This window comes from Nymphalis io, chromosome Z (assembly GCF_905147045.1).
Source record: "Nymphalis io chromosome Z, ilAglIoxx1.1, whole genome shotgun sequence".
Lineage (NCBI taxonomy): Eukaryota > Metazoa > Arthropoda > Insecta > Lepidoptera > Nymphalidae > Nymphalis > Nymphalis io.
Window position 1 is genome coordinate 9,144,817 of NC_065918.1, and position 27,993 is coordinate 9,172,809.

Genomic DNA, 27,993 nt, shown 5'->3' on the forward strand with positions numbered 1-27,993 from the left:
TTGCTTACCTTTATTTGAAGTGACTTCCTGTACTGGGTCAATAAGGCTTGGTGTTGGAAGCACATCGCCATTTGTTGGGGCCGGCCACGCTCCGACATCTGAATATACGCAATGCACATATTCATAATAAAGAATACAATATTTATCTTGGAAAAATTATTATAAAAATGTCATAGTTTTTTCTAAAAAATCTTTCTGTAGACGAAAACGATCAGGACATTTAACACACCTGGAGCTTGTTCAAAATCACGATGAACTTTATATAATGTCAATACCTTATATGTATATATTCACATACATATGAATAGATATATAAATTGTATATATATATATATATATATATATATATATATATATATATACCACATATATATAGAATGTTAACGTTAACATCTTCTTACTGAAACATGCATTAATGTGCAAGGTTAATTAGTATAAATATTCTAACATTTACAAAAAACATTAGGTCAATATAAAATGAATTAATTTAATATATTTTGCTATTGATTGGTAAAATGCTTGCTTTTATAACTCGTAAAGATGAAATTGATGAAATCAAGGTACTGACCTGGCGGTACACCTCCTGTAGTGGTAGTTTTGCCACAACGGCCAAAGGTGACGCTGTAGTTACCGAACGGCTCTAGTAGATTCAAAACTCTTCCGTTAATGGTCGCATCTGCTATGCATCCCTTGAACGGCATCTTCGATCCCACTTTACCACCAACTACGTAGCCAGGCTGTACCCCGCCCATAAACAGGACCCCATCTAATATATGAAGCGGCGCTGGAGCCGAATCCGTACTGTTGGTGACAATATTTGATAAAATAAATTTATTGAAAAGTCAAAAAAGAAAAATAATTAGTTTAATTTTTTTTATAAGTAATGTCGATTGTATTTCTTTTATTCATGTCACGACAGAAAATTAAAATGCTCCAGGCAGAAAAAAATTATACTTCTAATAAATAAGATGATTCATTAACAAATTTTCTAGCTGCCAGTACGAACCTAAAGTAGTCGAAGTCATCCACGACGAGTCTTAAAGCTTTATTACTGTGGGTTACGGTGACTACGTGCCACTGCGAGTCATTATATGTGCTCAGTCCTGTGTCGAGGGTTTCACGTTGACTCATGAGGACCAGAGTTCCTATAATTATTAGTGAAATTAAAGTTAAAATTATGTTAAAAAAATTAAAAGTTTTTAAATTCGAAGTACTCTTTCAAAACATACCTCTGATGAGTGATAGGGATATACTATCCGGCGTGGCCATTGTTTGGGTTCGACTGACATACACAAAGAGCAAGCCGTCTGGACTTGACGTTTTGAACTTAAGCGTTAGCTGTAGGTTCTCTGATGTTATATCTACAAAGCGAAGGTAACTGTTGTCTCCCGACAAAGAAACAAGCGACGCAAACTAGGAAAAAAGGAACACATTATTTGTTAAGTTACGATTACATGTATTTATGTATCGCATATTTTGCAAATTATTCTTATTTACCTGACATCCATAAGCTATTCCAACTGATTCAACGTTTTCACTTAAATCTATATTAACGCCATCTATACTAATCTGTCTAATACATCCATCAAAACCTTTACTGGTCACATGTATAATGTCCTTATTGTTTCCTCCAAAGTTCATTGTGTCTAATGCAGTAATTTCTTTAATGTCTGATGTCGATACCATCTTTATTATTTCATTGTCAACTCTTAGAGAGCACGAAGTGAAATATCTCCCAGCATCGAGTCTATGCCATTTACCATCATTGTAAGTCTTTGTAGTGCCGATAATAACCATATCATCTGGATTGCCGAGCGAGACCTGTAATAAAAACATATAAAAAATAGTGTCCACTCTTATACTTACTTACTTTATACTTTATTGTACACCACAAAGAGAAAAAAAAATACGAAATATGGATACAGCCTAAATAAAAGTAGTATACAATTTTGGCGATCTTATCGCTACATAGCGATCTCTTCCAGACAACCAACGGAGTACGTGATAACTCATAGGATATGAGGCAGGTGTTGCTCCAACAATAAATAAGATAACATTAATTTATGATTCTTATATATATAAAATTTATCTTGTTTTCGTTTGTATACTGTACGTACAAGTTGATGGTAAGAGTCTTGGTAGATTATCTTAAAAGGTTATACAGTATATATTATAATAATGGCGCGTGAAGGGATCGGTAAATTAGGTAATATTATACTATTATAGCCGAGATGGCCCAGTGGTAAGAACGCGTGAATCTTAACCGATGATCGTGGGTTCAAACCCGGGCAAGCACCACTGAATTTTCATGTGCTTAATTTGTGATTATAATTCATCTCGTGCTTTACGGTGAAGGAAAACATCGTGAGGAAACCTGCATGTGTCTAATTTCACTGAAATTCTGCCACATGTGAATTCTACCAACCCGCATTGGAGCAGCGTGGTGGAATAAGCTCCAAACCTTCTCCTCAAAAAGAGGGAGGAGGCCTTTAGCCCAGCAGTGGGACATTCACAGGCTGTTACGGTTACGGTTATACTATTATTTATATGACTTATATTATACTATTGTATTTACTTACCTGAAGATAGACATGACCATCTTGCATCTGAATAGAGAAGAAATGTTTATCTTCTCCTACCAAGTATATCAGACCATCTGGGGCATATGTTCTAAAGAATAGTAACACTTGATTCTTCTGAGATCCAAGGTATCCTCGCCCTGGCATTGTGACATGAGAACGCCCATTAAATCGATATTCTTGAGGGCCTGACTGTGATGATATTAACTTGTCCCTACGAATAGCAGATATAAATTAACAGGTTTGTTTATGTCAATATTTATTTTTTAAAATATTTTTAAATTATTTTACCTTTGTCTAGCTCCCTTCAAATTGGCAGCATTAACAAAGTTCCACAGTCCAACGGGGGTGTCACCAATCATTAATTCCTCAATTTGTCCTTCAAATGCTGGGAAGCTTATTCCTTGCAATTTAGCATCTGATGGTACTCCTCCAACATATAATTTAGATTTTTCTCGATCTAAATTAAATATAGTATGTTGTCCTGGCAATACAGCTTCCTTGTCGTGGATTTTATCTGTACCATTGTCGAGACTTTCGCGTATTGATAATTTAACATTACGTCCCACTCTGCAATGGTAAAATAATTAGAAATATAAATGAAAATATGTACACGCACAATAAAGTAAAATTATTGGTCGTTGATATTACCTATCAACAATAACTTGGTACCATCTGTTATCAGCAACAAACTTTTCGCTACCGATACGGGCTGGTTCACGACCAGATTCCGCGCTATCACCAATGTCCATCACCAAATAGGGATAACCATTTTGTACTCCCAATACCATAAAGTCATCCTACAAAAAAAAAGATTTATTACAATCAAACAGTGAGCAACATTGGAATAAATATGTTAATGATATCTTTAGATTCAAGTGCCATTTTTATATGCATATGATAAAATATAGCATACCGATTTAGTTCTTCTAAGCATGGTGTCTGTCGGGTTTCCTAAGTATAAAATAAAACCGTTGTTTTCTTTAGTTCGGAAGTAAGCGGAAACGTGAGTCGAAGTTGACATTTCATCTACAGTGTCGGGTAGACGAGGCTGAAGAGTCGATCGGCGGTCGAAAGTAACACCAACTGGTATACGATTAGCTACAGTACGCGCCTGTTAAACATATTTTGTTAGTTAATTCAATACATGTTTTAATTTACACTTAATTTATAGTTGTTATTATGCAATTGAGTCCACTTACTTGCTCAATAAGAGACCTAAGTTTCTGAAGTTTTTCATCCGCTTCTTGGCGACGATTTTCAAGATCTAGTTGTTTCATTTTGACAGTCTGGTAAGTGGATGATATCATTGGTTCCATTTCACCTATGTTATTTACTGAAAGTTTAAGATAACTTAGTATTAGATTCGATTTGTAATGTAAGCAGAATATATGAGTGTATGATAATAAATAAAAAAATGTTCGCATTGAATACTTACACAAATTGTCGATGTTAGAAGTCATTTTCTGGGCATCATCAGCCAATTTTGGTAAAGTCTGTGCCCATTCTTTGCTAGATGCTAAATCATTTCCAAGATTAGACATAATATCTATTGTTGATTTTACGGTCTCAGAAACTTTATCGGCTTTTTGGGTTTCCTTCTCAAGAGATGTCTGTGGAGCGTTTGGCAGGGATCTAAAATTAAAAAAAATATAAGTAAACTATTCTCTTAACATGATGACTCACATCAAGATACTGTAAGCTTACAATTGTATGGCATTGTTTTCATCGTCAGCATAACCAAGCGTTGATGTAGCATTTTGTAGAGCTTTATCGGCTTGTGTCAGATTTGGTCGCAGTTTTTGCTCAACATTTGCTAGAGCTAAAGTAGCACGCTCTGAAAGAGCGAGTGATCGGTCTCGTGCTGGCGTTACACGTTCGTTAAGCAACGTATTCTGTAATAATATAATTAATTCTAATTATATATTAAAATAAAAAAAGGTTGCCAGTGTTAAGTAAATTGATTGATTATAAAGTTATTTAATTAAAAATTAACTTACAATATTAGAGAAGTTTGCGACTGCTGCTTCGGCTTCATCGCTAGCCTTTTTAGCGTCTCCGATTTCTTGAACTATAGATGAATAAGCAGATGCTGCACTGTAGGCATCCTTAGTTCGGGTGTTATTATTTTCTCGTTCAGCTAAAGCTCTCAGACTATCAGCCTAAAAAATTAAAACACGAAATACATAATAATTAATTTATTTCAAAATAAAATATGAATCATATGTTGAAAATCACATTTATTATACTTACTCTATTTCTCAAATTACTTGCATGGGCCAGTGCTTCGTCTGTTAAATTGCTTAAATTCGGCAATGTGTTTGCAATAGTCATCAAACTATTTTCCGTTTCTCCGTTAACGGCCTTTATTTCGTTTAGAACGTTTACAGCATCTTTCGTAATAGCGTCTACTTTTGAAGTGTAAAATGTTGCGTTATTGATGTCAATAGCGGCATCAATTAAATCTTTCATAGCGGCACCATTTAATTTGGTAACAGATAAAACTTTATTTTCGAATTTAGATTTCCTACATGAGAAAAAGTAATTATTTTATCATTATATTTACTATTATTAAATTTCACGCAAATAACATACAATATAGTTTTCCATACCTATTATTTGTGTTCAGTTTCTCAGCTTCTGCAGCTGTATGCTGAGCAAAGGTAGTGTATTCGAGCATTTCATTGAGTTTCTTTTTCAATTCATGGGTATCGTTCATAATGGACTCGAATCTCTGAGAGTAAAAAATATATTATTTATTGTAGTAATTGTCTATCGACATCAAAAAATTACAATATTGTTTACCTTTATCTGTTGAATCACAGGTTGTACAAAAAGGTTCATTCTTTCAATTTGTTCTGATGCATTTGTGTAAGCGTTAAACGCTAGTTGTTCTTTAGGCTTAAGATCTTTTTCTTGAAAAATAAATTTAATTATTAGTGGTGTGTTATGTACATATACATTCATAATATAAAAGGATATAATGTATTTTCTTACCAGCTATGTCACTTTTGATTTGTCTAGCTTCTTGTAAGGCACTATCTACTTTAGGCTGCTGACTCAGCTCAAGACCGGTCGCAAGTTCCGAAACGTGAGATACTATATCTTTAGCTTTTTGCCCATTTTCGCGCACTGAAGCAAGAACTTCATCTGCAGCTCTAGTTAAATCCGCAGCTCTTACGATTTGCTTATCACTATCAGTTGCTGCAAACTCAGCCTGTAATATATCATGAATACGTTTAATTGATGCTTTAATTGATACTTACACAAATTCAAGGAAACAAAAATATTTTATATTTATGTTTAACAAAAATTACCGATCGCAAAAGATTTTTAGCACTTGTTTCTAATCCTTTCACAGCCGACGTAACTTCTTCTAGATCTACGTTCTTCAATTCGGCGACTTTGGGTTTCAATAGTTCAGTTTGATTGGAAATGTAGTTGAGTCTTTGAGTTGTAAAGAATGTATCTGCTTTATCCTTGAGAGTTAAAAAAACATATTATATTTTTTCCAAATAATTTTATTTTTTATATTGCATTAATAAAGAAAATAATTTGCTATATGTACCTTAAAGTCTAGAGTTTCAGTGCTCAATAAATCATTTAGATCCTGTACAGTAAAGATAAGAGCATCTGTACAAGAATCACATTCTAAACATCCTTCTTGTGGTATTAAAACCCATCTGTAATAAATTATAAATTTAATTCGTATTATAATTGCTGTATTGATGTATATTTATTATAACTAGATAATTAATATTATTCTAACCTTTCAGGGCAGCGATCACATTTTTCACCAATCACTCCGGGAAGACATTCACATTGTCCTGTGGCGTTGCACATGAATCCAACTGAATACCCTTTGTTGCAGTTACAGTCTGGAAGATAAGGTCAACAGTTAATACAAAGTGCTTGAAAAAAATATTTTTCCAATATATTCTTCCAGTATTGGTTTTTACTAACGATCACATCCTTCCTTGGTGTAATTCCAATATCCAGCAGCACATTGATCACAATGCTTTCCAGTCACTCCTTTTGCACACCTAAAATCAAATTATAGTATTAATGACGAAAATTAAGAAAAAAATGATGTATGTTACGTGAAGTTTTTTAAAACCATCCTGCGATGTGATATTTTATATAACAAGCACCTGCAATGTCCAGTATTATCGTCACACTGCGTGGACTCTGAAGCGATGCCACAATCGCAAGGAGTACATCCTTGACCACTGCTTAAGCCATAGTGGTTCGGAGCGCAGCGATCGCATTTCTCACCAATAACACCTGGACGGCAAACGCACGTACCCGTTGCTGGATCACACCGTTCCATTCCGTATTCGTCACACACGCAAGCTAAATTAAAATGAAAACAAAAAAACAATATTATTATATTTGGTCTAAGTGAGCCTTGAACAAGTAAAACAAAGAAACTATAAGATTTTCTTATAGTTTCTTTGTTGTACTCGTTACGAGTTTTTTAATAAACGTGACATTTTCCAGTACTAAGAATAAGTTCACTTCTTTTTTTCGTTTGTTTATTGTTCTGTTAACATATTATTATAATTTGTAATATAATTTGTTGGAGAAGTCAGACATGTGACATCATAAAACAAAGTTTATTTTACGCAGCTTACCTGTACAGTTCTTAGAAAAGATAGCGTCTCCGAAGAAGCCGGGGGCGCATAGATTGCAAGCAGCTCCAGCTGTATTGTTTACGCACTTAAGACAGTCACCAGTGATGCTGTCACAGGAGCCGGGGTCATTCGTGTTTATATTACCAGAACAGTTGCAAGGCTTACAGTAGTCACCTAAATAAATTACCATGTTTATAAATTATATTATCTAGCTTACGTACAAAAGAAGTAGCTCAAAATAGGAACTTACTAAGTTTCTTATCAGATCTTACACAACTTGAGTTAAATATCTACTAACGTAAATAAGGAATTTTTGGTTGATTTGAACGACTTCTGCCTAATTCATTTGTAAATTTACTTTAAACAGGCGATTTAACTTTATTTTAGACCAATTACCAATTTCCTCTGGAATGCCATAATATCCTGCTGTGCAGTATTCACACCTGGCTCCATCGTAACCCGGCTTGCAAACGCAAGATATGAGTGATCCATTTCCACTAAGGTCGCAACCCACTGCAAAACTGTTTTAAAAACCTTTAGTTTACAACCAATTTAAAGTAAATAAAATTGATCAAAGTATCATATTAAGGTGACTCTTGATGAAATCGAATATTTATTTTAGTGATTTATTCATATGTTCTTTAATATAATATGCACTCACTTGTTGGAAGCGTAGGGTATTGGACAAGCGCAAATCAAGCAATCTCTGGGGGTGCCGACCGTTGCATCTCCGTGGTACCCGAGAATACATTGTTCGCAATGGTCACCCATTGTATTATCAGTACATTCCTTGTAACATTTGAAAAATATATTTAGCATACTACTTAACTTTGTCAAAATTTAATAAAGCATTGATTCAATGAAATTCTAGCATATTTACCAAACATATTCCAGTGTTAACGTCACATTCTTTCGAGTGTCCGTTACATTGGCACGGTACACAAAATCCGGCGTGAGGTCCTGAACTGAGTCTGTAGTAACCTTCAGCACATTGTTCACACGAGAGTCCTCTGTAAGCTTTTGGACAATGACATTCCTCCACAGAAGAAGCTCTTCGATCACCTTCTGCATATTCTTCGACCCCGACATCCAAAGTTACCGCTATTAACCTAAAGTAATATTATATTTAATTAAACAATTTTCATTATTTTTTTAACTGTTTGTAATATGAAACTGACCTTGTCGTCACGGCTTCATGCCAATATGTAGCTCTTATATAAATGCTTGTAATATTGACCAAAACGTTCATAAACTGGTCTCTGGTAACTGCAGATCCGTCTAAATTATTGAATTCATCTTCTGATAACCTAACACTGTGCATCCAATTCTGGAGCGCTGGTGGCTGTTCAATACTGTTATGAACGATATAACCGTTGGCTCCTCCAATGATAACATCAGCAGCATCAATTGCATGACCGCCTTCTTGTGTGGTATAAAAGATGGAGTAGGTAAGATATCCACCGTAAGATGTAAGTCGTTTTCCTAAAATTGATGTTAAAATTAGCTTATTTTGCATAGATAAGTATTTATTATTATTATTAATTATTAAAATATATTTATAAATAAATACTTTTAGTCTCTAGTCTGCACGTCTAATATTATGTCGTTTTATAAAATTATATAATTAGAATTGTTTTATAGCAGTTTTATTCTTTTCGAAACGTCATTGGTGTAATTTTGACTCTTATGATATATAAATTACATTTTAAATAGTTTCTGGTATTAAAAATATAATCATACCCAGATAATAATCAGGTGCGCCAAAGTACACGACTTTCTGTGCACCATCATCATTGCTTGCTAGATCTGCTCCTATGACCGAGTCGTTTAATTCAGTGGGAGGTATAGTGATGGGGAAAATGTTTAGTGTGCGATTAGCCTCTACATTAACAAGGTACCAATCACTCATGCCGTTAATCTGTAAAATACATCGTAATTTCAATTATTAAAGTTATAGTTATATAGGTAGAGTTGAGTGGTTGCTGTACTTTTCATATGTGGTCATGGTATTCCCTTCACCAATACTAATATGATGAGCCAACTGCACGAGAGATATTGCTCCTCGATCTCATAAGAATCATTTCGACATAACCGAAGGGAGCAACGCAGTATAAACGGCTTTACGTTTTGCGAGGCACAAGTGCGTAAGAACTGTCGACATCAAACTCCGAGCTATTGAGAATTTATTGAAAGAAAAATTCATTAACTTTTTATTGGTCCGACCCGAGGTTTGAACAGAGGATCTCGAAAAGCAGTTTTGTAAACAAATTAAATAATAAATATGAATAAATGATGAATGAAAACAATTTATGAGTTTCGTTGTCAAATTAAGAAGCTATTGCTTTTGCTTATGTTGCCGTCTTTGTTGTCGTATATAAATAGTTTTAAAACGATATTTGTAAAATATATTATATATAAATTTACTTGTATATTATTTTTTCTATATAAGGTCTTATCTTTCATTTTTCTTATCACCTTCATCAACTTTTTATGAAAAAATATTTTAAAAGAGAGTTGTTATTAACACTATAATTCAATTTCTCATTTTGAAAATACGGGCTTCGCACATCGATTCAAAAATTCCATTTTTTTTATACCATTTTTATTTAAGGTATTTTCTAGAAAAGAATTAGAATGATATGGGCTGTTAAAAGTAACGTCCATACAAAGTACAATTTTAGAGACCATAAACTAAATCATGTTGCAAGTCAACGGAACTAAACCGAATATGATATTTGACATCAACTTGCCCGAACGATTTTTAATAGTATTGTTACAATAACGTAAATGAAATAATATCCGTATAATTTATCCGTAAATATTCTCACCTCTGCCCAAGACAAGTATGAACTGCTACATCTCGTGGTTTTGCCAAAGCAATGACATTTAGTACAACCGTCAGGATTGTTTGGTTGAAGATTGAAATATTCATCTTTGCAGACATTGCAGGCCTGTTGGGAGTTATTATAATAAAATAAACATTCACTTTAAACGAAACAATTGAATTTATAAAATGAGCTTTATTTACCTGCCCTCTAACATGCTTCTTACAGTAACATTGAGCAGTGTTTTGGTCGCAAACATCGTCCGTGCTACCATCGAGGTCGCAAGTACACTGTAGACATTCTGGAAAAGCGTAATGTCCGGGAACGCAATGATCACAAACGCGACCTATAACATTTTCCTTACACCTGCCAAAGTAATATTTGAATTAGATTTGCTATTAAAATTACAAACGTATTATTACTCTGAGTACTTTAATGATTATTTATATAGTTAAACAGATCTTACAGACAATTGCCACTGTCAGCTTCACATTGCAACTCGTTGTCGATCACTCCCAACGGGTTACAGTTGCAGTCGTCACAGCCACGCTGAACGTCAAAGTTGAACGTGTATGGCTTGCAGCGATCACAGTTCTCACCTTCCACATTCTTTGGACAGATACATTCACCTAAAAGTACCAAAGAGTTAGCGAATATTGTTATTTACCAATGAATATTTAGTAGATATCGAATATTTTTTACCATTTTCGTCACAGATTGCAGTTATTGGACAATGACAGGGTCTGCAATTAGGGAAGCCGTAGTATCCTGTTCGGCACGCCGAACATGTTCTACCGATAACATTTTCTTTACATGGACATTGTCCTCCGAAGGTATTACATTCAAGTTCCGTAGATCCCATGAAGTCACAGAAGCAGCTTAAAGCACCACTGTTATATTCCGAAGTGATGGAGAACATTGCGTCACGACAGAAACCTGTTAATTATTTTACGATTAAACTCAAATAATTTATACAATATAAATCATAAGAATGATCCTGTTCAATTACCGGTGTCATTAGAATTGATCTGATAGTGGTTGATGGCACATTTCTCGATAAACTGTCTAGTGTAATCAACCCTATTAGCTTCTGTTAGGGCCGAGTCTACAAAGTCTGATTTTGCTACAACAAGAACGTAGTCCAACCACAGGCCTTTGCTCGTGTTTCCCTGTAGAAAAAAAAATTGCCAGAGATATATTTTTCTATATATAAAAAAACCTACAAATTTAACTAAGGATATTTAAGTACCTTGAATACAATCGTGAAGTTTTCGTTCACGGCAAATTGTGTATTTCCATCTGCCTGAGTCAGCAACGCTCTGCATCCAGAATTTGAGGGGCAATGTTCGATTGGTATAGAGGTCTCATACTGTTGACCATCAGCCGTCAGGTTAACGTTAATACTGCTTTCTGTTATACAGATAGTTTTATTTTTAAATATGAACATAATTTACAGGTTGGTATACAAATAATTTTTAATTTTGCATTTCTATAAATTTATTTGTATAAATGTATAGAAAATAATCACAACTACTAAAGACTAAACCTGCTTACTTGGGTGATTCGGTTGGTAATAGTGCACGACGAACATATAGTCTCCAGGCGAAGGTACCTTGGATTCTATTTTTATCGGTTCTAACTCTGGTGAAAGATATACCACTATCGTGGAGTTGTCAAGGATTGGTGGTCTTATGTCGCGGTTTCCTCCAGTACCAGATTCTATTTCAACCTAAAAAATATAAAATAACTTAATAAATATAATATATAAGCTTCATTGTTATGATCAGTGAAATATGATTACACTATTTTTATACTTTTAGGATAAATAGTTATCATTCGTTTTGACAAATCATATATTTTTCGAAAAAATTCATAGGAATAATATTGAAAACAATGTGTAATGGAAGACTTAAATAAAAAGTGTTTGTCCAATTCAGAAAATATTTGTGTACCTTCTTAGAATCCACAGCGGTAGGGAATACAGCAGGAATGCAGCGACCGTCTCTTCTTAAGCAGTACGGACGTGGCGTGATGTAGTCCAAGTGCCATTCGGATTCCGGAATTGCAATAATTGACTTAATACCAGCAAGTGTGCTTGTATCTCCCTACAGGCAACGATAAAATTATAACAAAATAAATAGAACACTTTTCTAACTTCAATTATAATTTTAATAATTACGGTTTGTTTAGCTTTCCTTACATTATTGGGAATTAAAAAATTAACATAGATTATATATTTTTATTTAGTACCTATACAATTTATTAGCTCATGAATCTTTTAATTTTCCAATAGACTTCAAAAAAGGAGGAAGATTTCAAATCTCAATGTCTCAATAATTATTGGTGATTCTTTTCGCTTTGGGTTTAGTATAACTCTAAGATGATACCATCTTAATTTTATTGGAATTATTAAGTTTTTATTTGAACTGCACATTTAGGCAAAAATTTAAAGTCAGTTTTTATTTTGTTGAAAAAAATATTTTATCTTTTTTAATACCTACAATAGTATTACTTACGTTTACAAATACAATATTATTTGGGTCTTCAACGTGGAATGTGAAGATCTTTGACAAGTCGTCTACGACCACTTGCCTACAGGGTGCGGTATACGGACAGTCATTAAGATTAGCCAATGCGAATGATTCGGAGCCGTCTCCAGACTGAAATCTTATAACGATTACTCCTCTTGGAAACAAATGATAAATTCCACCAGATGAGTCGGAGCTCGATTCACTTATTTTCAATGCCGTTCTATTGATCGGCGTGACGTATTCAATTACGAGAACGTAAGGTCCCCTAGGATCTATTTTCATGTTGTATTCTAGTTCATTTTGTTCGCTTTGATTGATGATTGGTATATCGTTTGGACCTGCATTGTATTCTTTTAATTGCTGAAATTAAATCAATTTTGTAAATAATATAATAATAATAATTAAGCTAATTGACGCAACAAAATTACTTAAGTAAAGTATAACCATCTAACCTCAGGATCATTTATGTACTCGGTGACTGCTGATACCATTTCTGATACGTTTGTAGAAGGTCGTCCTTCGACGCTGGGATACGCGAAATGTCTGCACAAGTTCTTATCACCGATAACACATGGTTTGTCTACGAGCTTTGTTAAAACCGTCGCCTCATAATAAGCTTCAGGTATAAGAACGAAGTAATCCTAGAATAATATTTAACATAATTATAATGCTAATGTTAAGCAGTACCTGAGATAAAGTAGAAAAAATCTTACTATCATAATTTCTTTAGTCGTTTTAATAGTGACTGTCCAGTTTCCAGCATTCATGACGAAAGGCGCAGGCGCATTACCTTTTTCTACTAAAACTGTTATAAGCTGCGGTTGAATGGTCGGTCTCAAATACACATTGTATCTAAAAATGGTTTAATTATGTTTACAAATAGTTTTTTTCTCAACTTACGATATTTCAAAACATATTTAGAGAAGACATACCTTTGTTGCGTTTCGACCACACTCTCCGGCGTGATAACAATGGTCGCTGTGACTGGATCCCGGAGTGGATTCGCGTATTTCAATACCATTCGATACAAGGAAGATTTTCCAATATGGACGACGTTGATAACTTCATTCTAAATAACACATTTTTCTCATTTATTTATAACTTAGCTTCCTTTTAATTATATTTTTTTGGATTATGTTTTTTTTATATTATAGTATGTAATATACATTTGAATTTTAACACAAATATTAAAGATAAATTACGTTGTACATAATACGTTATAGCTCACGAATTTTAATTATAATTAATAAGATAAAACAGTACCTGTAGCAGAGAGAATACAACATATCCTTTCCATGAGTATCCAGGGAAAACCTCTTCCGAATTTCTGTATCTGACCGGACCGGACTGCGTGAGTCCTTCCTCCACTTCATACTGGAACTGATGCAGAGTCGGGAAGTAGTGCGCAGGGATCGGGCGGTCGCAGCGACGGCCTTCCACACGCGAGTGACAACGACACTGGCCGGTGCCTTTGTCGCAGTTGTTGTCTATTGAACCGCCGATATCGCAATCGCAGGCTGTAATTAAAATATATATACATATATATATCTAAAAACATGGAGTGCTTGACCGTTTGTTAATAATTGGCCTAAGTGAGTTAAAAGCTACAACTATATAACGTTCATAGGAATACTTTTTACAAATACTTTTAAGATATTTATCTGATGGTTGTATACTGGCAAATAGTGTAAATAGTACTAACAAATAAGTACTTGTCAGACGATTACAGTAAATACATATCCTCCGAAGCAAGAGGTTACAAAGATTACAAGAATTCAAATTGTATCTAGAAGAATTCCATAAGAAAATGTTTTCACAACAAATGTTTTAACAATAACATTTAAATATATTATCATACATATGTACAATATAACTTTGGGTACCCAATACATTTAATAACCATAATTCATTTTTTACCTGTACATCCAAATTGATTGTATGTCTCTAAATTGTAAAAACCATCTTGGCATTGATGACACTGTTTTTCGTTAACATACATTTTACACGTGCATTGCCCGTCACGAGTGTTACAAGCACCGAGACCGCCGAGGGTGCCGGCAAGGTTGCAGCTACATTCTATAAAATTATAAAATATTTTAGTCATACCGTACCGTAACAGCCTGTAAATGTCCCACTGCTGGGCTAAAGGAGCAGGGTTGCTCTTTTTGAGGAGAAGGTTTGAAGCTTATTCCACGCTGCTCCAATGCAGGTTGGTGGAATACACATGTGGCAGAATTTCAGTGAAATTAGACACATACAGGTTTCCTCATGATGTTTTTCTTCACCGTAGAGCACGAGATGAATTATAATCACAAATTAAGCACATGAAAATTCAGCGGAGCTTGCCCGGGTTTGAACTCACGATCATCGGTTAAGATTCACGCGTTCTTACCACTGGGCTATCTCGGCTCTATTTTAGTCATATCGGTTTAATATTTATGCTTGAATGTTGTACATTTAAACTTTTACGACGCATGTAAAAATAAAAGTATTATTTGGTTCTTAAACGAACCTTGACATCCGTGTGGGTTATAATCTTGTAGATTCCAGAAAAGTGGTTTGCAATCATTACAAATTCTGCCTTGGACACGAGCCTTACATTGACAAAGTTCTCCAGCTGGTACGGATCCACAACCTAGTAAAAAAAAAATATATTAAAACATTTTACTAACGTTTAAAAATATATTGAACTTAAAAAATCATAACTTTTATTGCATACCAGCAAAAGAAGCAACGACACCCCTCGGATCGCAGTTACACTCTTCACAGGCTGGGTAGTTATAGAACTGTTCTCTGCACTTGTCACAGTTGACTCCATCGAAGTTGGGCTTGCAGTGACATTGGCCGTTGTCGTCACACGTTGAACCGATGGTACCAGATTCGTCACAATTACAGGCTTAAATATATAGAAAGATGTTTTGAAACCAACTTACAATGAACATAAAAGCTTTGTATCTCCTAAGTCAATCAGACTTAGGAGATACAAAGGCACTTGAGCAAACACGAGTCTTGCGAACCTTTTAACAAGCAATGTATATAATGGGCAGTGGTTCTATTTAACTTCAATTTTTTCCAAAGATAAAGAGTTTAAGTCAAAAATTTAAGTCATATTGCTTGTAGATAAATAAAAGTCGTGGAACTTAACCAAAGAACGCGGGTTCGCATTCGAACATGCACTGTCAAGTTTTTATGTATATAATATATATATGTAATTTCTGTACAGTAAATTTAAATTAATAAGATAGAAGCCTTCCATCAAAACTTTGTCAGTACTTACGTAAGCATTCCGGGAATTTGTAGTATCCTGGTGAGCATTGATCACATTGCTTGCCACCGAAGTTAACAAGGCAATTGCATTTTCCGTCAGCGGAGCAACTGGTCGAAGTCGAACCCGTTGGAGAACAGTTGCAAGGTACACAGGATCTTTCTCGACCTCGGACTTCCATATAGTACCTACATAAAAACCACATATCAAAATTAAAAATTTCGAGTCAGGATGTAAAATTAATTAAGAAATAAACAAATTTAAAAAGCCTGAACTGCACTAATACATAAATCAAAACAGATACTTTTATCTAGATATAGATTTTCCTGTAATATATATATATATATATATATTTTATTATATTTCTACTACTTCTACTGTACCTCACTCCTGCCTCCCCGACAGACACACGGGTGAACCAGTTATATATAACTACTAAAACAAAGGGAGATAATTTTTACCCTGCGATACATTGATCACATCTCGGACCTCCAAAGCCTGGTTTGCAAAAGCACTGTCCGGTGACATCGTCGCAGATGTTAGGTTGTGTACCACTGGTATCACAATTACAATCTGAAACACATTAGATTATTTTAAAATTTTACAATTTCTGGCCGCCGTTGATGCGAGCTTCAAGAGCCGAGCTTCTGTGTTCAAATCTTGGGTCAATAGTAAAAAGTTATTGGATTATTAAGTCTCAAAATTCTCCTAAAATAAAGAACGTAAAACACTTATTCTTGCGCCCGAAGTATTTTCAGTCATTTAATATTTGCTGTCACATCGGATTATGAGAGTAAAAGTATAGAGTGCAATTGGGCAAGATAATATGTCCCGCGTCGAGTCTTCCATGAGAATGGTCGCAGTATCCTGACATCATCATAACATAATAATCCTCTATTGTTTCACCATTCATTCACTTTTCGTTTATACAATTTATATAGGCTTTGATTTAGTCCATTAATCTCTAAATTTTATAAAACTTTCTTTATAAACTGTATATTTATTATTTTTGCATTTGTTCGGCGTCTTGCTCATCTTTCCTTAGAACTTCCTCTTTTTTATTAAATAACAAGAATAATATTTTTTAGGAATTTGTTTTTTCGAATTAAATTAGCTTTTATTTCAATTCTCAACTCAACCATATAAGTATACAATTGTGCTGGGGGTGAACAATATATTCTTTAATATTTCGTACTTACGTTTGCATGTTGGATAGTTGTAATATCCGGCCTCGCATTGGTTGCAAGTTCTTCCGCTATATTTGCTTTTACATGTACAGTTCCCGCTATTCTTATCACATACTTGGGATACTGAACCAACTGAATTACATTCGCAGTCTAAAAAAATATTATAATTAGTTTAACTTCCTTAAGGCTATTTATTAAATTACGATTTTATCCCATCTTTTACGTACAGTAATTAGAAAAAAAAAACAAATAAAATAGAAAGTTGAATAAAATTATTATTAATAAAAAGATCATAAGTTTAAATATATGCGGGTTCAATTTATTTAATAAAAAACAATATTAATATATCTAAAAACACTTTTATACATATTGTATTAAATAATCTGCTTACAATACTTCATTAATAATTTATAATAGAAATTACGTAGAGTACAAATGACTTAAATAAATATGCAATATTTAGTAGTATTTAGTGGTTTATAGTATTTAGTAGTATGTTACGTTTTTAATATAATTTTCTATTAGAATAGGTTAAAGTTACTCACTTTTACAATCTGGCGAGTAATAGCCATCAGCACAAATCTCACACGATTTCCCTGCATAATTGTATTTACAGGGACACTGGTGAAGAAAACGGGAACACAATTTATAAGTATAAAGAGAATGAGAATATATGGCAGCCATAGCATCATGCAATTATAAGTTCGATTTATTAACTCGGAATTTGTCATCACTAACGGCCTTTCTTATAAACGTTCCTTCATGCCTATTTATTTAAACACTGATTTCGCTTTCTGTAATCATTGAGAAGAAGACTCAGCGTTGTTTAACTAATCAACCGCCAAACAAAGTACCTAAGTAATGTTAAGTTGTCTAAAGATTAAGTTCACGCGATTCAATCGAAACAAAACTATTTGACTAAACATATTTTACTTATTTCGAATGGCTACAAATGCAAATTTGCTTAGTATGTTTATATATATTAATATAATGTTATAGATATAGACGAATCTTTTACTTTATTTTAGATTTTAGTTTTTTAATTTAATACTAATTTGTTTATTTTATCATTTCGATATATTATAATTATTCTATTTTATTATTTAATTGCTTACACAACTGTATATGTAATAAATTTTATAAACAATGTAATAATATCAAGATGTTTTCGTTTCGATTGGGCAGACTAAATTTGGTATGAGTATAAACATATAAACAGATACACGCACACAAGCATATTGATGCCTAAACTTAAGAAGCTGCGAATAAGTTATGCTCTTAAACACGTCCAATAAATTGTCTGAAAATGAAATTATTGGATTGTAAGTGTCCATACCATTCCATCAGTCGGTGTGCAGTGTTGCCCTTCTGTACCGTTTAGATTGCAAGTGCAAGGCTTACAGTCTGGGTAGTCGAAATACCCATATGCACATGAGTCGCAGTTTGGTGGGTTGAACTCGGGCCTACATTCACACCGACCAGTCTCTTCTTCACAATTACCCGTCGAGTAGTGGAGGTTACAATTGCAGGCTGATTAACATAATATATGTTTTACTACAATCTTTAAGTAACAACAATATGAACACTTCTCAATATTTAAGAGTTATACTTACGTTGGCAAACATCTATTTCATCCCAACGCTTGCCATAAGGCCTGTAGAATGTTGCTTGGCACTTATTACAGTTTACACCCTCGGTATTATGTTGGCAGTTCTTACAAACGCCTCCACCCTCGTAATTCCCATGAATGTCGAGAGACAGACCTTTCGCATCGACATCCGCATCGTATTCACACTCCGTAGTATGGTTGTGACAGTTACATGCTAAAATACAAGTAAATTCAATTTGTTTTAATTATGATTACTTTTTTATGACTTTTATAAATACTATTGTTTATATAAACGTACGTTCACAAGCGAATCTATCCCAGTTTTGGGATATTCTCCACTTCTTCTGTTCGAATCCTGGACAGCAAGCAGCACATTGGGGTCCACATGTATTGTGTTGGCAACGACAGACTAAAATGGTGGTATCACTTTCAGGGTCCGCTGGATCACAAGTGTCCGCATGACCGTTACACATGCACCGACCACCGATACTTATGTCTTTGATACTATAGAAATACTGTTGAACAAAATGAAAAATATATATTATTAATCGTGACTTTTAGTAAACTTCGAATTCTATACAAATCAGGCCAAAAAAACAACAATTAAATGATTTTCCTTAATATTACAATACAAATGCGATAGTTTATATATCTGCAAGGAATACCTGATTTATAATTGCATTGGATATTTTATATATGTTCAATATATCTTATAATAATACTAAATAACGATGATAAAGAGAATCACACTTATATGGCTGGAATGAGTCTAACAAAATGAAAGTATGTTATGCCTAAAGTAACAACCTATTAATGTCCCACTGCTGGGCTAAGGCCTCCTCTCTCTTTTGAGGAGAAGGTTTGGAGCTTATTCCACCACGCTGCTCCAATGCGGATTGGTAGAATACACATGTGGCATAATTTTAATGAAATTAGACACATGCAGGTTTCCTTACGATGTTTTCCTTCATCGTCAAGCACGAGATGAATTATAAACACAAGCACATGAAAATTCAGTGGTGCTTGCCCTGGTTGAACCTACGATAATCGGTTAAGATTCACGCGTTCTAACCACTAGGCCATCTCGGCTTTTTTTTGCGTCAAACGAAATGAAGTGGGCATGCACTTACAACTAAATAAATATCTTATATAACTATAAATATAATATATAAAGAAATCTCTTGATATATTTATAAAATTTTACCACTTCACAATTGTTTGTATTTTTAAACTCGAATGCGAACGGACATGATGTAATTCATCCATGTGTTAATAATGAGATACGATGTATATATTTGTAATATAAATAAGACCCATATGGTGACGAAATCATTACAATGATTTGTTTAATACGTTTTAAATTACAATATCGCGAGGGACTAGCCCGGTTTTTGTATTTTTTCTACTATTGAGCAATTATTATATTCCTTTATGCCTGTCTTATCTGTAACTCAACTATGACCAAACCAAGATGGACCTTGTCTAACGTCTTCAATGTTATCGTTATGATATAACATGACAAGTGACAACGTGACAAGTGATGCATTTGTTTATAATGAGAGCACTTGGATTTGTGAAAAAGATTTTGCTTATGGGCTGACTGATACATAGGCCTGATGGTAAGTGCACTCCATCGCCTATGGACATTAGGGATTAAGGGATATAACTAAGATATTATATCCCTTGTGCCTGTAATAACACTGGCTCTAACTAACCCTTCAAACTGGAACATAACAATACTCTGGAAGTATAATGTAATGTCAAGTGTGGTATCTATCCAGACGACCTTGTACAAAGCTCTGCCACCAAATTTGAGTAACATTAATGATAAATCGAACCGCAATATAAGTTATTAGCTATTTGTTGCAACACACTAAGGCCTATTGTGATAAAAAATACTGTTCAAAACATTTTGGACGTAATAATCGATCTTTTCATTATCTGTATCCTCGAGCTTATCAAGCTCTTAAGATGAAAATAATACATATAAGGAATATAATATACAAATCCAAATCTTAGACGTTGCAATGATAATTACGATCAGAAATAAGAAATAGGTATCCAATTTATTTCATTATTTTTATGAAACAACTCTACAGCGTATTCAAGTATGTAAATTTATCTAATATAAATAACTTAGAGAATATGACTATATATGTTTTTCCATCCTTACCCGTCTAGTCACAGTGGGATCCTGTCTCGCCACCGACATGAGATGTCCAAGTAAGTTTTTAGTCCGTAACAAACGTAATCTGACGTTTGTTGCTCTTGTCCATTCTTGTAGCACCGAAGAATTGAAATACTTGTTGGCCGATGGACGGTAGTTCAATAGTGAAATGGGTATCTAGATAGATAGTCATTAGTTTAGGAGTTTTCATTATTATCTTCAAAGCACACAATACAAAATAGATATCGCGTAATATGAAATTAGCAAAGATAACTTACTTCTCCTCCTTCTAAAGGTACTATTTTAGAATATTCGGTACTGCATATGACAGAGTCGTCTTTTGTAATGGGTTGAAGACTTTCTTTTTCAAAATACCTTTCACAGTCTCTACGAAAGCAAATATAAATTCAATAAGACACTCATTATTAAATTATGAATGTTAGTTTTATTTCGAATTTAGTAGTTTTATTTTAATGTGCTTTTTTACGAAAAATGTTGCTACTTACTGCGGAGAATCAGAAAAGTACTGCCACGGTTTGAACGTTTTTCCGTAGTCGGTAGATTTCTCAAGTGACCATACACCAGGGCGTGGAGAGTTCCCCATACGTACGAAAACATAAGCCACGTGGAACTCCTAGAAAAGTGGAAGGTATAAATTACAAATTCACCATTAAATTTATTGTTGTTTTGTTCGAAAAAATTCTAAATAGTTGTGAGTAAAATCAAAACATTTTATAACAAAAAAGCCATCTTTTTAAACTCGACTGTTAATACTAATTTAATATTCAGTGAATTTATATCAGTACTACTTAAGAACATGCTACTTAAGTAAATATTTCGTAATTCTTAAGTAATTATCAAATTATAAAAACATGAAATAACTCGATGAAAATATGCATTTATCTATTGCATTTATTTATTTAATTATTTATAATTTTATTTGTATCATTTTTGTAATTATTTGTTTAGGTAAATCTATAGTGCCTATTCTTCTTTTGGCCTATTTTTTGTAAGTTATATTAACGTCATGACCTCGCCCTTTCGTCATAGTTCCACGAATAAAATTTTTATTATCTGCGCCTGCTATCAACACCCACTCTGTCCTGTGGCCTGTGGATATCATTTAGCGACAAGCTTGTAGGTTTGACATATTATTATCTTAAAAAAATGGGCTCTTTGAATATTATACAGAGTAAAATTACATATACTATATTTAGCTTTTACATAATAAAATTAACCTATAAAAAGTAATATATTTTCATTTAGTTTTATTATATGTTGTTTTTAATTATTTATATTGAAGAATATATATATATATATATATATATTTCGGATTTTTTTCTTTGCTGTTTATTAAAGTCATTTTACTATGGGTATGATATAATCTTCCTGATCTCTTCCACTGGTCTTTGATTGAAATTTCAGAAAATAAATAATAACAGTAATTCGACGTAGGTATTGATTTTTTAATTTAGTGCTTAACTATTAGTAGAATTAGAGTAGAATATGTGTAAGCGGGGTAAGCAGTTTAAATGTAGTCATCAATTGTTTTGTTATTATTGTGCCCATAATGTTCTTATTTTAGTGTTTTTTTACGAATCGCATAATTTAAATATATTTTTCGCAATAGCTGACGTGCAATCATAGGTTTTTGATTAGATCAATAAAATTTGTAATACCATGTGAGTATAAATTTTTATTTTTAGTTTGAAAATATCTGGTAAGTCGTCGTTATAAAATCAAATCTCAGTTTATAATTATTATTTAATAAACAAGCTTACATCTAATAATTGAGCAAATGTTTATATTCGCAATGTGTTATCATAACAATAATAATAAGTAATCCTGCGAAGTTAAGCATATACAAGAGCAACTTGCATTTCGCCGAGCTGTTAAGGTATCAGTTTACATAATTAATATTACCCTACCTATTACAATTCCTCGATTAATGAGTTATTTTCGTTGCGATTAGATTTAAATAGATTGAAATACTATTTAATTTTCTTATTGTTTTTTTATTTTTTTACAATTGTCAGAACAGATCATGTTAAAGGCATATCGCTTTGCTTTTTTTACAACTATAATAAATGTCGACAATTCAAATTAAACAGCCTAAAATATATCATTTTATACAATTTAGGCTGTGATTAATAACAGTTTCAATATAATACAATAACGTATTTCGCATTGCACTTAAAATCTGAATAAAAAACCAATACCATTTGTCTTATTAATATTCGTTATGTAATTTGTCGCGCATCTAAAATTGTTTTATGTCCTCTTGCGTGATTCCAGTAAGGTACAGCGATCAGGTCAATGCACTTTCAGTAACATAATAGTACTATTTCGGGAACTAGGATATCGAGTAACGACTGAACGCGAAAACGTGGACAGAGAATTGAAACTTAACGTAATATTTTTGTTTTAATTACATCAGATGAGTTTAAAATATTCAACTTTAATTTTCACAACAAAATATTTAATTGAACTAATTTTGTATACTTTTTTTATTTTACACATATATTGCAAAAGAGTAAAAAAATATTCGCTTAGAATTACTATTTATTTGACATAAAATTATTTTATTTATTAGGAATTTACTCAAATAATCATGATAACATATGCATTTAATTCAAAACATATTTCCTATGTAGAATTATCAGAGATCTAGTTAAAAAGGATTTCTGATTTTTATACCTCTAATGTATAGATTAAGGTATTATACTGCATTCTGTGGCTTTGTGATTAATAGTTTTGTCATGTATATCGTTTTAAATAATATAATATAAAAAAATATGGGAAAAATCGGTTAAATGTAATACTGTTGGCTAACACCTCCCCTTCTTATGCGGAGAAGGTTTGAAGATTGTTTCATCACGCTGCTGTCGCATCATTGGTCGTGGATATACAAGACTGATTTTCATTCGAAACTCAAATTTTCCATCCGTAATCTTTTGGACTATAGAAAATAGTATATTAATCCTTGGGGGAGGCCTTTGTCCAGCAGTGGACGTCGTTCGGCTGATGATGATGAGGACAAAAAAAGGATTAAACGTTGCTTACCTGACCGAGGTCGATGGTCAAGTTAATTTCATTGTACTTCATGCCTCTGGAAAGAGGAGGGCTCTGCCACCACGTCTCCATACCATCCACGGCGAATTCTGGGGGGTGTTTCTTCGCTTCATTTGTGCTATCGCAGAAATCGCAGACCTGTTAAAATTTTTATTTACATTTAATGATTAGTATATTAAAAACTTTACCGTTGTGCTTGCGACAGGCTTCGGACGGATGTTACATACTATACGGATTTCTATATCCAATTTTGTACGCAACTATACTTCTGGGGAGTTAACTATGTGTCACATAATAAAGCTAGGTAATAAGAACATTTTATATAGACTTATTTAGGGTGTGCACAAAAATGTTATTTATTATTACATATGACAAGAATCAATCAAAAGAATCTCATTTATTTTGGATGAAGAGGTAGGCCCAAATGTAACAACTCAGCTTTCGCCTAAGGCTTACTTGTATTTTAATAAAAATCTATATATTTTGTGAAAACTAGATCTCAACACGCAATCTGCAATGCTCGTAAAAAAGAATTCAAAGTCTATCAGTTTCCCGCCATAAAGAGTATCTGTCAATGTTCTTGTTGTCAGATTAAAAATATAGACTATTATTGATTAATATAAAAAATGACAGATACTCACTCTCCAGTAATATTTAATAATTATTCCTATCACATCTAATATTATATATTACAATCTGACTTAGTCTTACAATCCTATCTAATATTTATTTTACAAAAGACAATCAAAATATGCTTAAAATTCTATTGACATTTACTCTACTACTTTAGTACATTGTTTTCTTTCCAATTTAAAAAAATAACGATTTTTAAGTGACCTATAGGTACATATCTCATACGTTATTATATTATAGGCTTGAGAGTATTGTTATAGTTTTAGTATTTAGTTATATATTTTGCTAATTTATTTCGCCTATCTGGTGTCTTTCCTGACAAAACGCAATTTATAAAACGCAAAAACAAAAAAAAATTCAAGCGAAGCTCGGTAACCCAGCTACTAAATATATCACTCGAGTAAAATAACAATTGTACAGACATTTATATGATATATAGGTACAAATATAAATATCAACACCGAGTTTATATAATGCCAATAGAATGTTGTGAGAAGCATTATTAAAATAAAATTATTTATTGAAAAAATGATTTTAAAACCTATATAATATTATAAATGGTATGACGTCTTAACTATTGAATCAGTCATGAAATTTTGAATACACATTGTGACGGATACAGACAAGGATATAGGGTACATAACACCAGCCATCTTAACACAAGGGTGAAGCCGCGGGCTGAAACCATTTAATACTATAATAAAGTATGAAGATTTTGGTTCCGGTGAATCTGAATGAATTTCCTAAAATATAACATCGATAAACGTATAATATTACATCATCAATGAAACTCGTAACAACGAAGGTTCATTTAAAACACCCAATAAATCCGCCCATTCATAAATAATTCTTTTTTCAAAACATGGGAAGAGCTTGTGCCGACAAAAAACGCATTCAATTTTGGTGTCCATTGTGCACAGTGTCCGAGAGAAATAAAAGAACACTCTGGAACTTAGATGCGTATGCGCATTTGGCTACCACATGTCTATAAAAACGGTACGAGACGAGCCGAAGCCTGTCGAAATTATACGAGAAGTAGTCGAATGGTTCTAAATTACAGCCTTAAGAATAATTGGTCGCTTTAAGAACGTAAGATCATGTGACTTCATTCATTTGATTCTTTCTCTTCTTGTCCAGGAAGCGGGTAAGTTGTGAATGAATTTTGAGTACAAAAGTTAAGAGGCTTTTGTTTACAGACATCTTTTTAATAAATTAATTGCTAAAATAAAAATTTGCTAAACTTAACATAAACTATTTTACGTCAAATATCTAAAAATTAAAAATTAAATAAAAAATACTTGACTTACGTATGACGTAAAGCAAACGTCACAAAGATGCAGCGGCACATATTATAATTTAGATTTTTCAATATATATTATACTAACATTATAGAGATGAAGAGTGTTTTATTGAACGTGCTTATCTCAGAATTAAAATGATATGAAATGCAATGTTTTTTTTTTGAGTTAGACAGTCCATTTATTGAGAACAATTAGACTATTTAGCACCACGGGGTTGAAGCTGTGACGTCACACAGGTGGAATCGCGCAAAGCAGCTAGTCTTCTTATAAAAATTGTGAAATCATTATAAAATACCGGACGTACAACAGAATTTTTGATAAGACAAGACTAATGACCTACACGGTATGTTCAAAATAATCTCATGACCTACGAACCTGGTATCATATATATCTTGTGGCGATGAATGAACCAGATACCATAATATAGAACAAGTATATATACGCTTTCGCGTGATTGAAAATTATCATGTAAAAAATATTTTTTTAATAATTAATCTATCACAATTTTTACAACATTTTGATCGTATTTGTTTTTTTTTATAAATGCAATAAAATTCTTATGCATTAACATAAGATTTTCAAATATTGACTTAAGTCATAAATTGCTATGTTTTTATATTAATTTTTTTGGTAAGTTTAACTAACAATAGTTCACTACAGAAATATGCTAGTAATTATCGCAGGATGGTGAGCCAACAGGACGTGCGATACGTTATCGCGTCTACTTTTATCTAACTGGAGGTAGTCAGACTCCCGATGTAATGTAAACGACCACTATATAATAAGCTCAATTTTTGAGAGTAAGGTCTACATTTCGCTCTAAAAATGTATGAACTGTTACCCATTCCTTAAAGTTTATTTATTAGTTATCCAATTAATAATTAACGCCCATTTATAACTTAATAAATTATAACATTTTATTTTTTATATAAAACTGACTATTCGAAACATTTAACGACATAAGGACAGGTTCTAATTTATATATAATTATGTCTTATACACACGAATTAATATTATACAAATATCATCATAAAATTAAAATCGATAACATAAGCAATAAACTTAAAGATGAATAAAGGTTATGTGTGAATGGTCTGTATGTATCACTCAATTTACCTTTAAATCGTAATTTTTTTTTGTTTGTATTTTATTATTTAAATATTATTTTCTCATATAATTGTTTAATCTATTTATTACTACAGTTTTAAGATTTTATTTAATACAAAGTTAGTGAGTTGTTAATAAGAAATTGACTGGCAGCGTAAATTCATATTATATATTTAAATACAAATAATAATATAATTAAGAATCATATAAATATTGGCTAGGGAAAACGTAGATGTAAAGATTTTCAAAACAGAACCTTCAGATGCGTTACAAATTTAAAACACATATTTGTTTAGAAAAAAAGAAAACAATCACCTGTCCTTGGATGACACGTTCATCATGATCAGCATTGGCGCCAACTAATTTGCAATATAATTCAGGGCCTTCGTCACCACATGTCGCTGTTGCAGTAATCTTCTTACCGAGCGCCAAGTTAAAATATGGGGGTGTCAATATTTCTGCGCACGCGATGCTTGTATATAATAAAAGAAGCGCGACAACACGCGCCATGTTGCGCGTGCGCCGTTCCGTCGCAGAATGAAGTTGAATCCGAGATAGTACGAAGCGGCTCCGGGAAGGGTGGCAGTGATTATTTTTTTAATCGAATTCAAAGAAAGATACACGCGCTGCGTTGCCCGCCGGCGGCGACCTGTTTATATGGGCACGCATTTAACTCTTCATCCACATCCCTCTTTTTTCCAGTTTATAATTTTGCAATTTATTGGTTACGTTAACACTTTAACCCCAAAAATAATTTATTCAAAATAATATTATAAATACCTGTGACTGATCTGTCTGGTATTATATTTTTTGCATATAACAGTAAAACAAAATAGCTGTATAGGCAAAATTTGTGTATACTATTGCTGTTATTACAATATTTTTGTCTGCACACACAAACATGATAGTGGGCATATAAAGAAATAGCGCGACTGAAGGGGGTTAATGTTGCATGTGGACTCAAGACGCAGCCATTTTCAACGTTATCAAGTAAAGTTTCTAATTTAACGAAACGTTTGGAAGCAAAACTTTTTCCTTTGATTGGCTTGTATGTCCTACAGCCCCGTTCGTCGTACTCGATAC

The 27,993-nt window shown here is 33.0% G+C and overlaps 1 protein-coding gene across 1 annotated transcript in view; it reads right to left on the reverse strand.

The window, feature by feature from the left end:
• The window catches only part of LOC126780458 (laminin subunit alpha), a 31,371-nt gene extending 3,939 nt beyond the window's left edge, over nt 1-27,432 (reverse strand). The window contains exons 1-56 of the mRNA XM_050504956.1: nt 27,226-27,432; nt 23,861-24,007; nt 21,304-21,431; nt 21,076-21,184; nt 20,804-20,974; nt 18,929-19,145; nt 18,635-18,844; nt 18,358-18,551; nt 17,567-17,642; nt 17,034-17,171; nt 16,296-16,407; nt 15,847-16,022; nt 15,289-15,465; nt 15,082-15,204; nt 14,487-14,645; nt 13,833-14,086; nt 13,502-13,638; nt 13,283-13,421; nt 13,022-13,210; nt 12,555-12,929; nt 11,991-12,143; nt 11,593-11,767; nt 11,288-11,448; nt 11,048-11,207; nt 10,741-10,974; nt 10,505-10,667; nt 10,242-10,404; nt 10,042-10,164; nt 8,954-9,131; nt 8,392-8,695; nt 8,094-8,322; nt 7,875-8,002; nt 7,610-7,734; nt 7,214-7,387; nt 6,731-6,932; nt 6,543-6,622; nt 6,349-6,457; nt 6,148-6,262; nt 5,897-6,058; nt 5,577-5,796; nt 5,385-5,494; nt 5,192-5,313; nt 4,833-5,106; nt 4,580-4,741; nt 4,287-4,474; nt 4,018-4,214; nt 3,782-3,915; nt 3,496-3,693; nt 3,231-3,379; nt 2,871-3,149; nt 2,580-2,793; nt 1,498-1,821; nt 1,230-1,413; nt 1,007-1,145; nt 569-801; nt 9-98 (exon numbers count right to left, since the gene is read on the reverse strand). Coding sequence (XP_050360913.1) covers nt 9-98; nt 569-801; nt 1,007-1,145; nt 1,230-1,413; nt 1,498-1,821; nt 2,580-2,793; nt 2,871-3,149; nt 3,231-3,379; nt 3,496-3,693; nt 3,782-3,915; nt 4,018-4,214; nt 4,287-4,474; nt 4,580-4,741; nt 4,833-5,106; nt 5,192-5,313; nt 5,385-5,494; nt 5,577-5,796; nt 5,897-6,058; nt 6,148-6,262; nt 6,349-6,457; nt 6,543-6,622; nt 6,731-6,932; nt 7,214-7,387; nt 7,610-7,734; nt 7,875-8,002; nt 8,094-8,322; nt 8,392-8,695; nt 8,954-9,131; nt 10,042-10,164; nt 10,242-10,404; nt 10,505-10,667; nt 10,741-10,974; nt 11,048-11,207; nt 11,288-11,448; nt 11,593-11,767; nt 11,991-12,143; nt 12,555-12,929; nt 13,022-13,210; nt 13,283-13,421; nt 13,502-13,638; nt 13,833-14,086; nt 14,487-14,645; nt 15,082-15,204; nt 15,289-15,465; nt 15,847-16,022; nt 16,296-16,407; nt 17,034-17,171; nt 17,567-17,642; nt 18,358-18,551; nt 18,635-18,844; nt 18,929-19,145; nt 20,804-20,974; nt 21,076-21,184; nt 21,304-21,431; nt 23,861-24,007; nt 27,226-27,420 — 9,781 coding nt within the window. The 5' untranslated portion in view covers nt 27,421-27,432. The remainder of the gene's footprint in view (nt 1-8; nt 99-568; nt 802-1,006; nt 1,146-1,229; nt 1,414-1,497; nt 1,822-2,579; nt 2,794-2,870; nt 3,150-3,230; nt 3,380-3,495; nt 3,694-3,781; nt 3,916-4,017; nt 4,215-4,286; nt 4,475-4,579; nt 4,742-4,832; nt 5,107-5,191; nt 5,314-5,384; nt 5,495-5,576; nt 5,797-5,896; nt 6,059-6,147; nt 6,263-6,348; nt 6,458-6,542; nt 6,623-6,730; nt 6,933-7,213; nt 7,388-7,609; nt 7,735-7,874; nt 8,003-8,093; nt 8,323-8,391; nt 8,696-8,953; nt 9,132-10,041; nt 10,165-10,241; nt 10,405-10,504; nt 10,668-10,740; nt 10,975-11,047; nt 11,208-11,287; nt 11,449-11,592; nt 11,768-11,990; nt 12,144-12,554; nt 12,930-13,021; nt 13,211-13,282; nt 13,422-13,501; nt 13,639-13,832; nt 14,087-14,486; nt 14,646-15,081; nt 15,205-15,288; nt 15,466-15,846; nt 16,023-16,295; nt 16,408-17,033; nt 17,172-17,566; nt 17,643-18,357; nt 18,552-18,634; nt 18,845-18,928; nt 19,146-20,803; nt 20,975-21,075; nt 21,185-21,303; nt 21,432-23,860; nt 24,008-27,225) is intronic.
• Nucleotides 27,433-27,993: the final 561 nt, after the last annotated feature.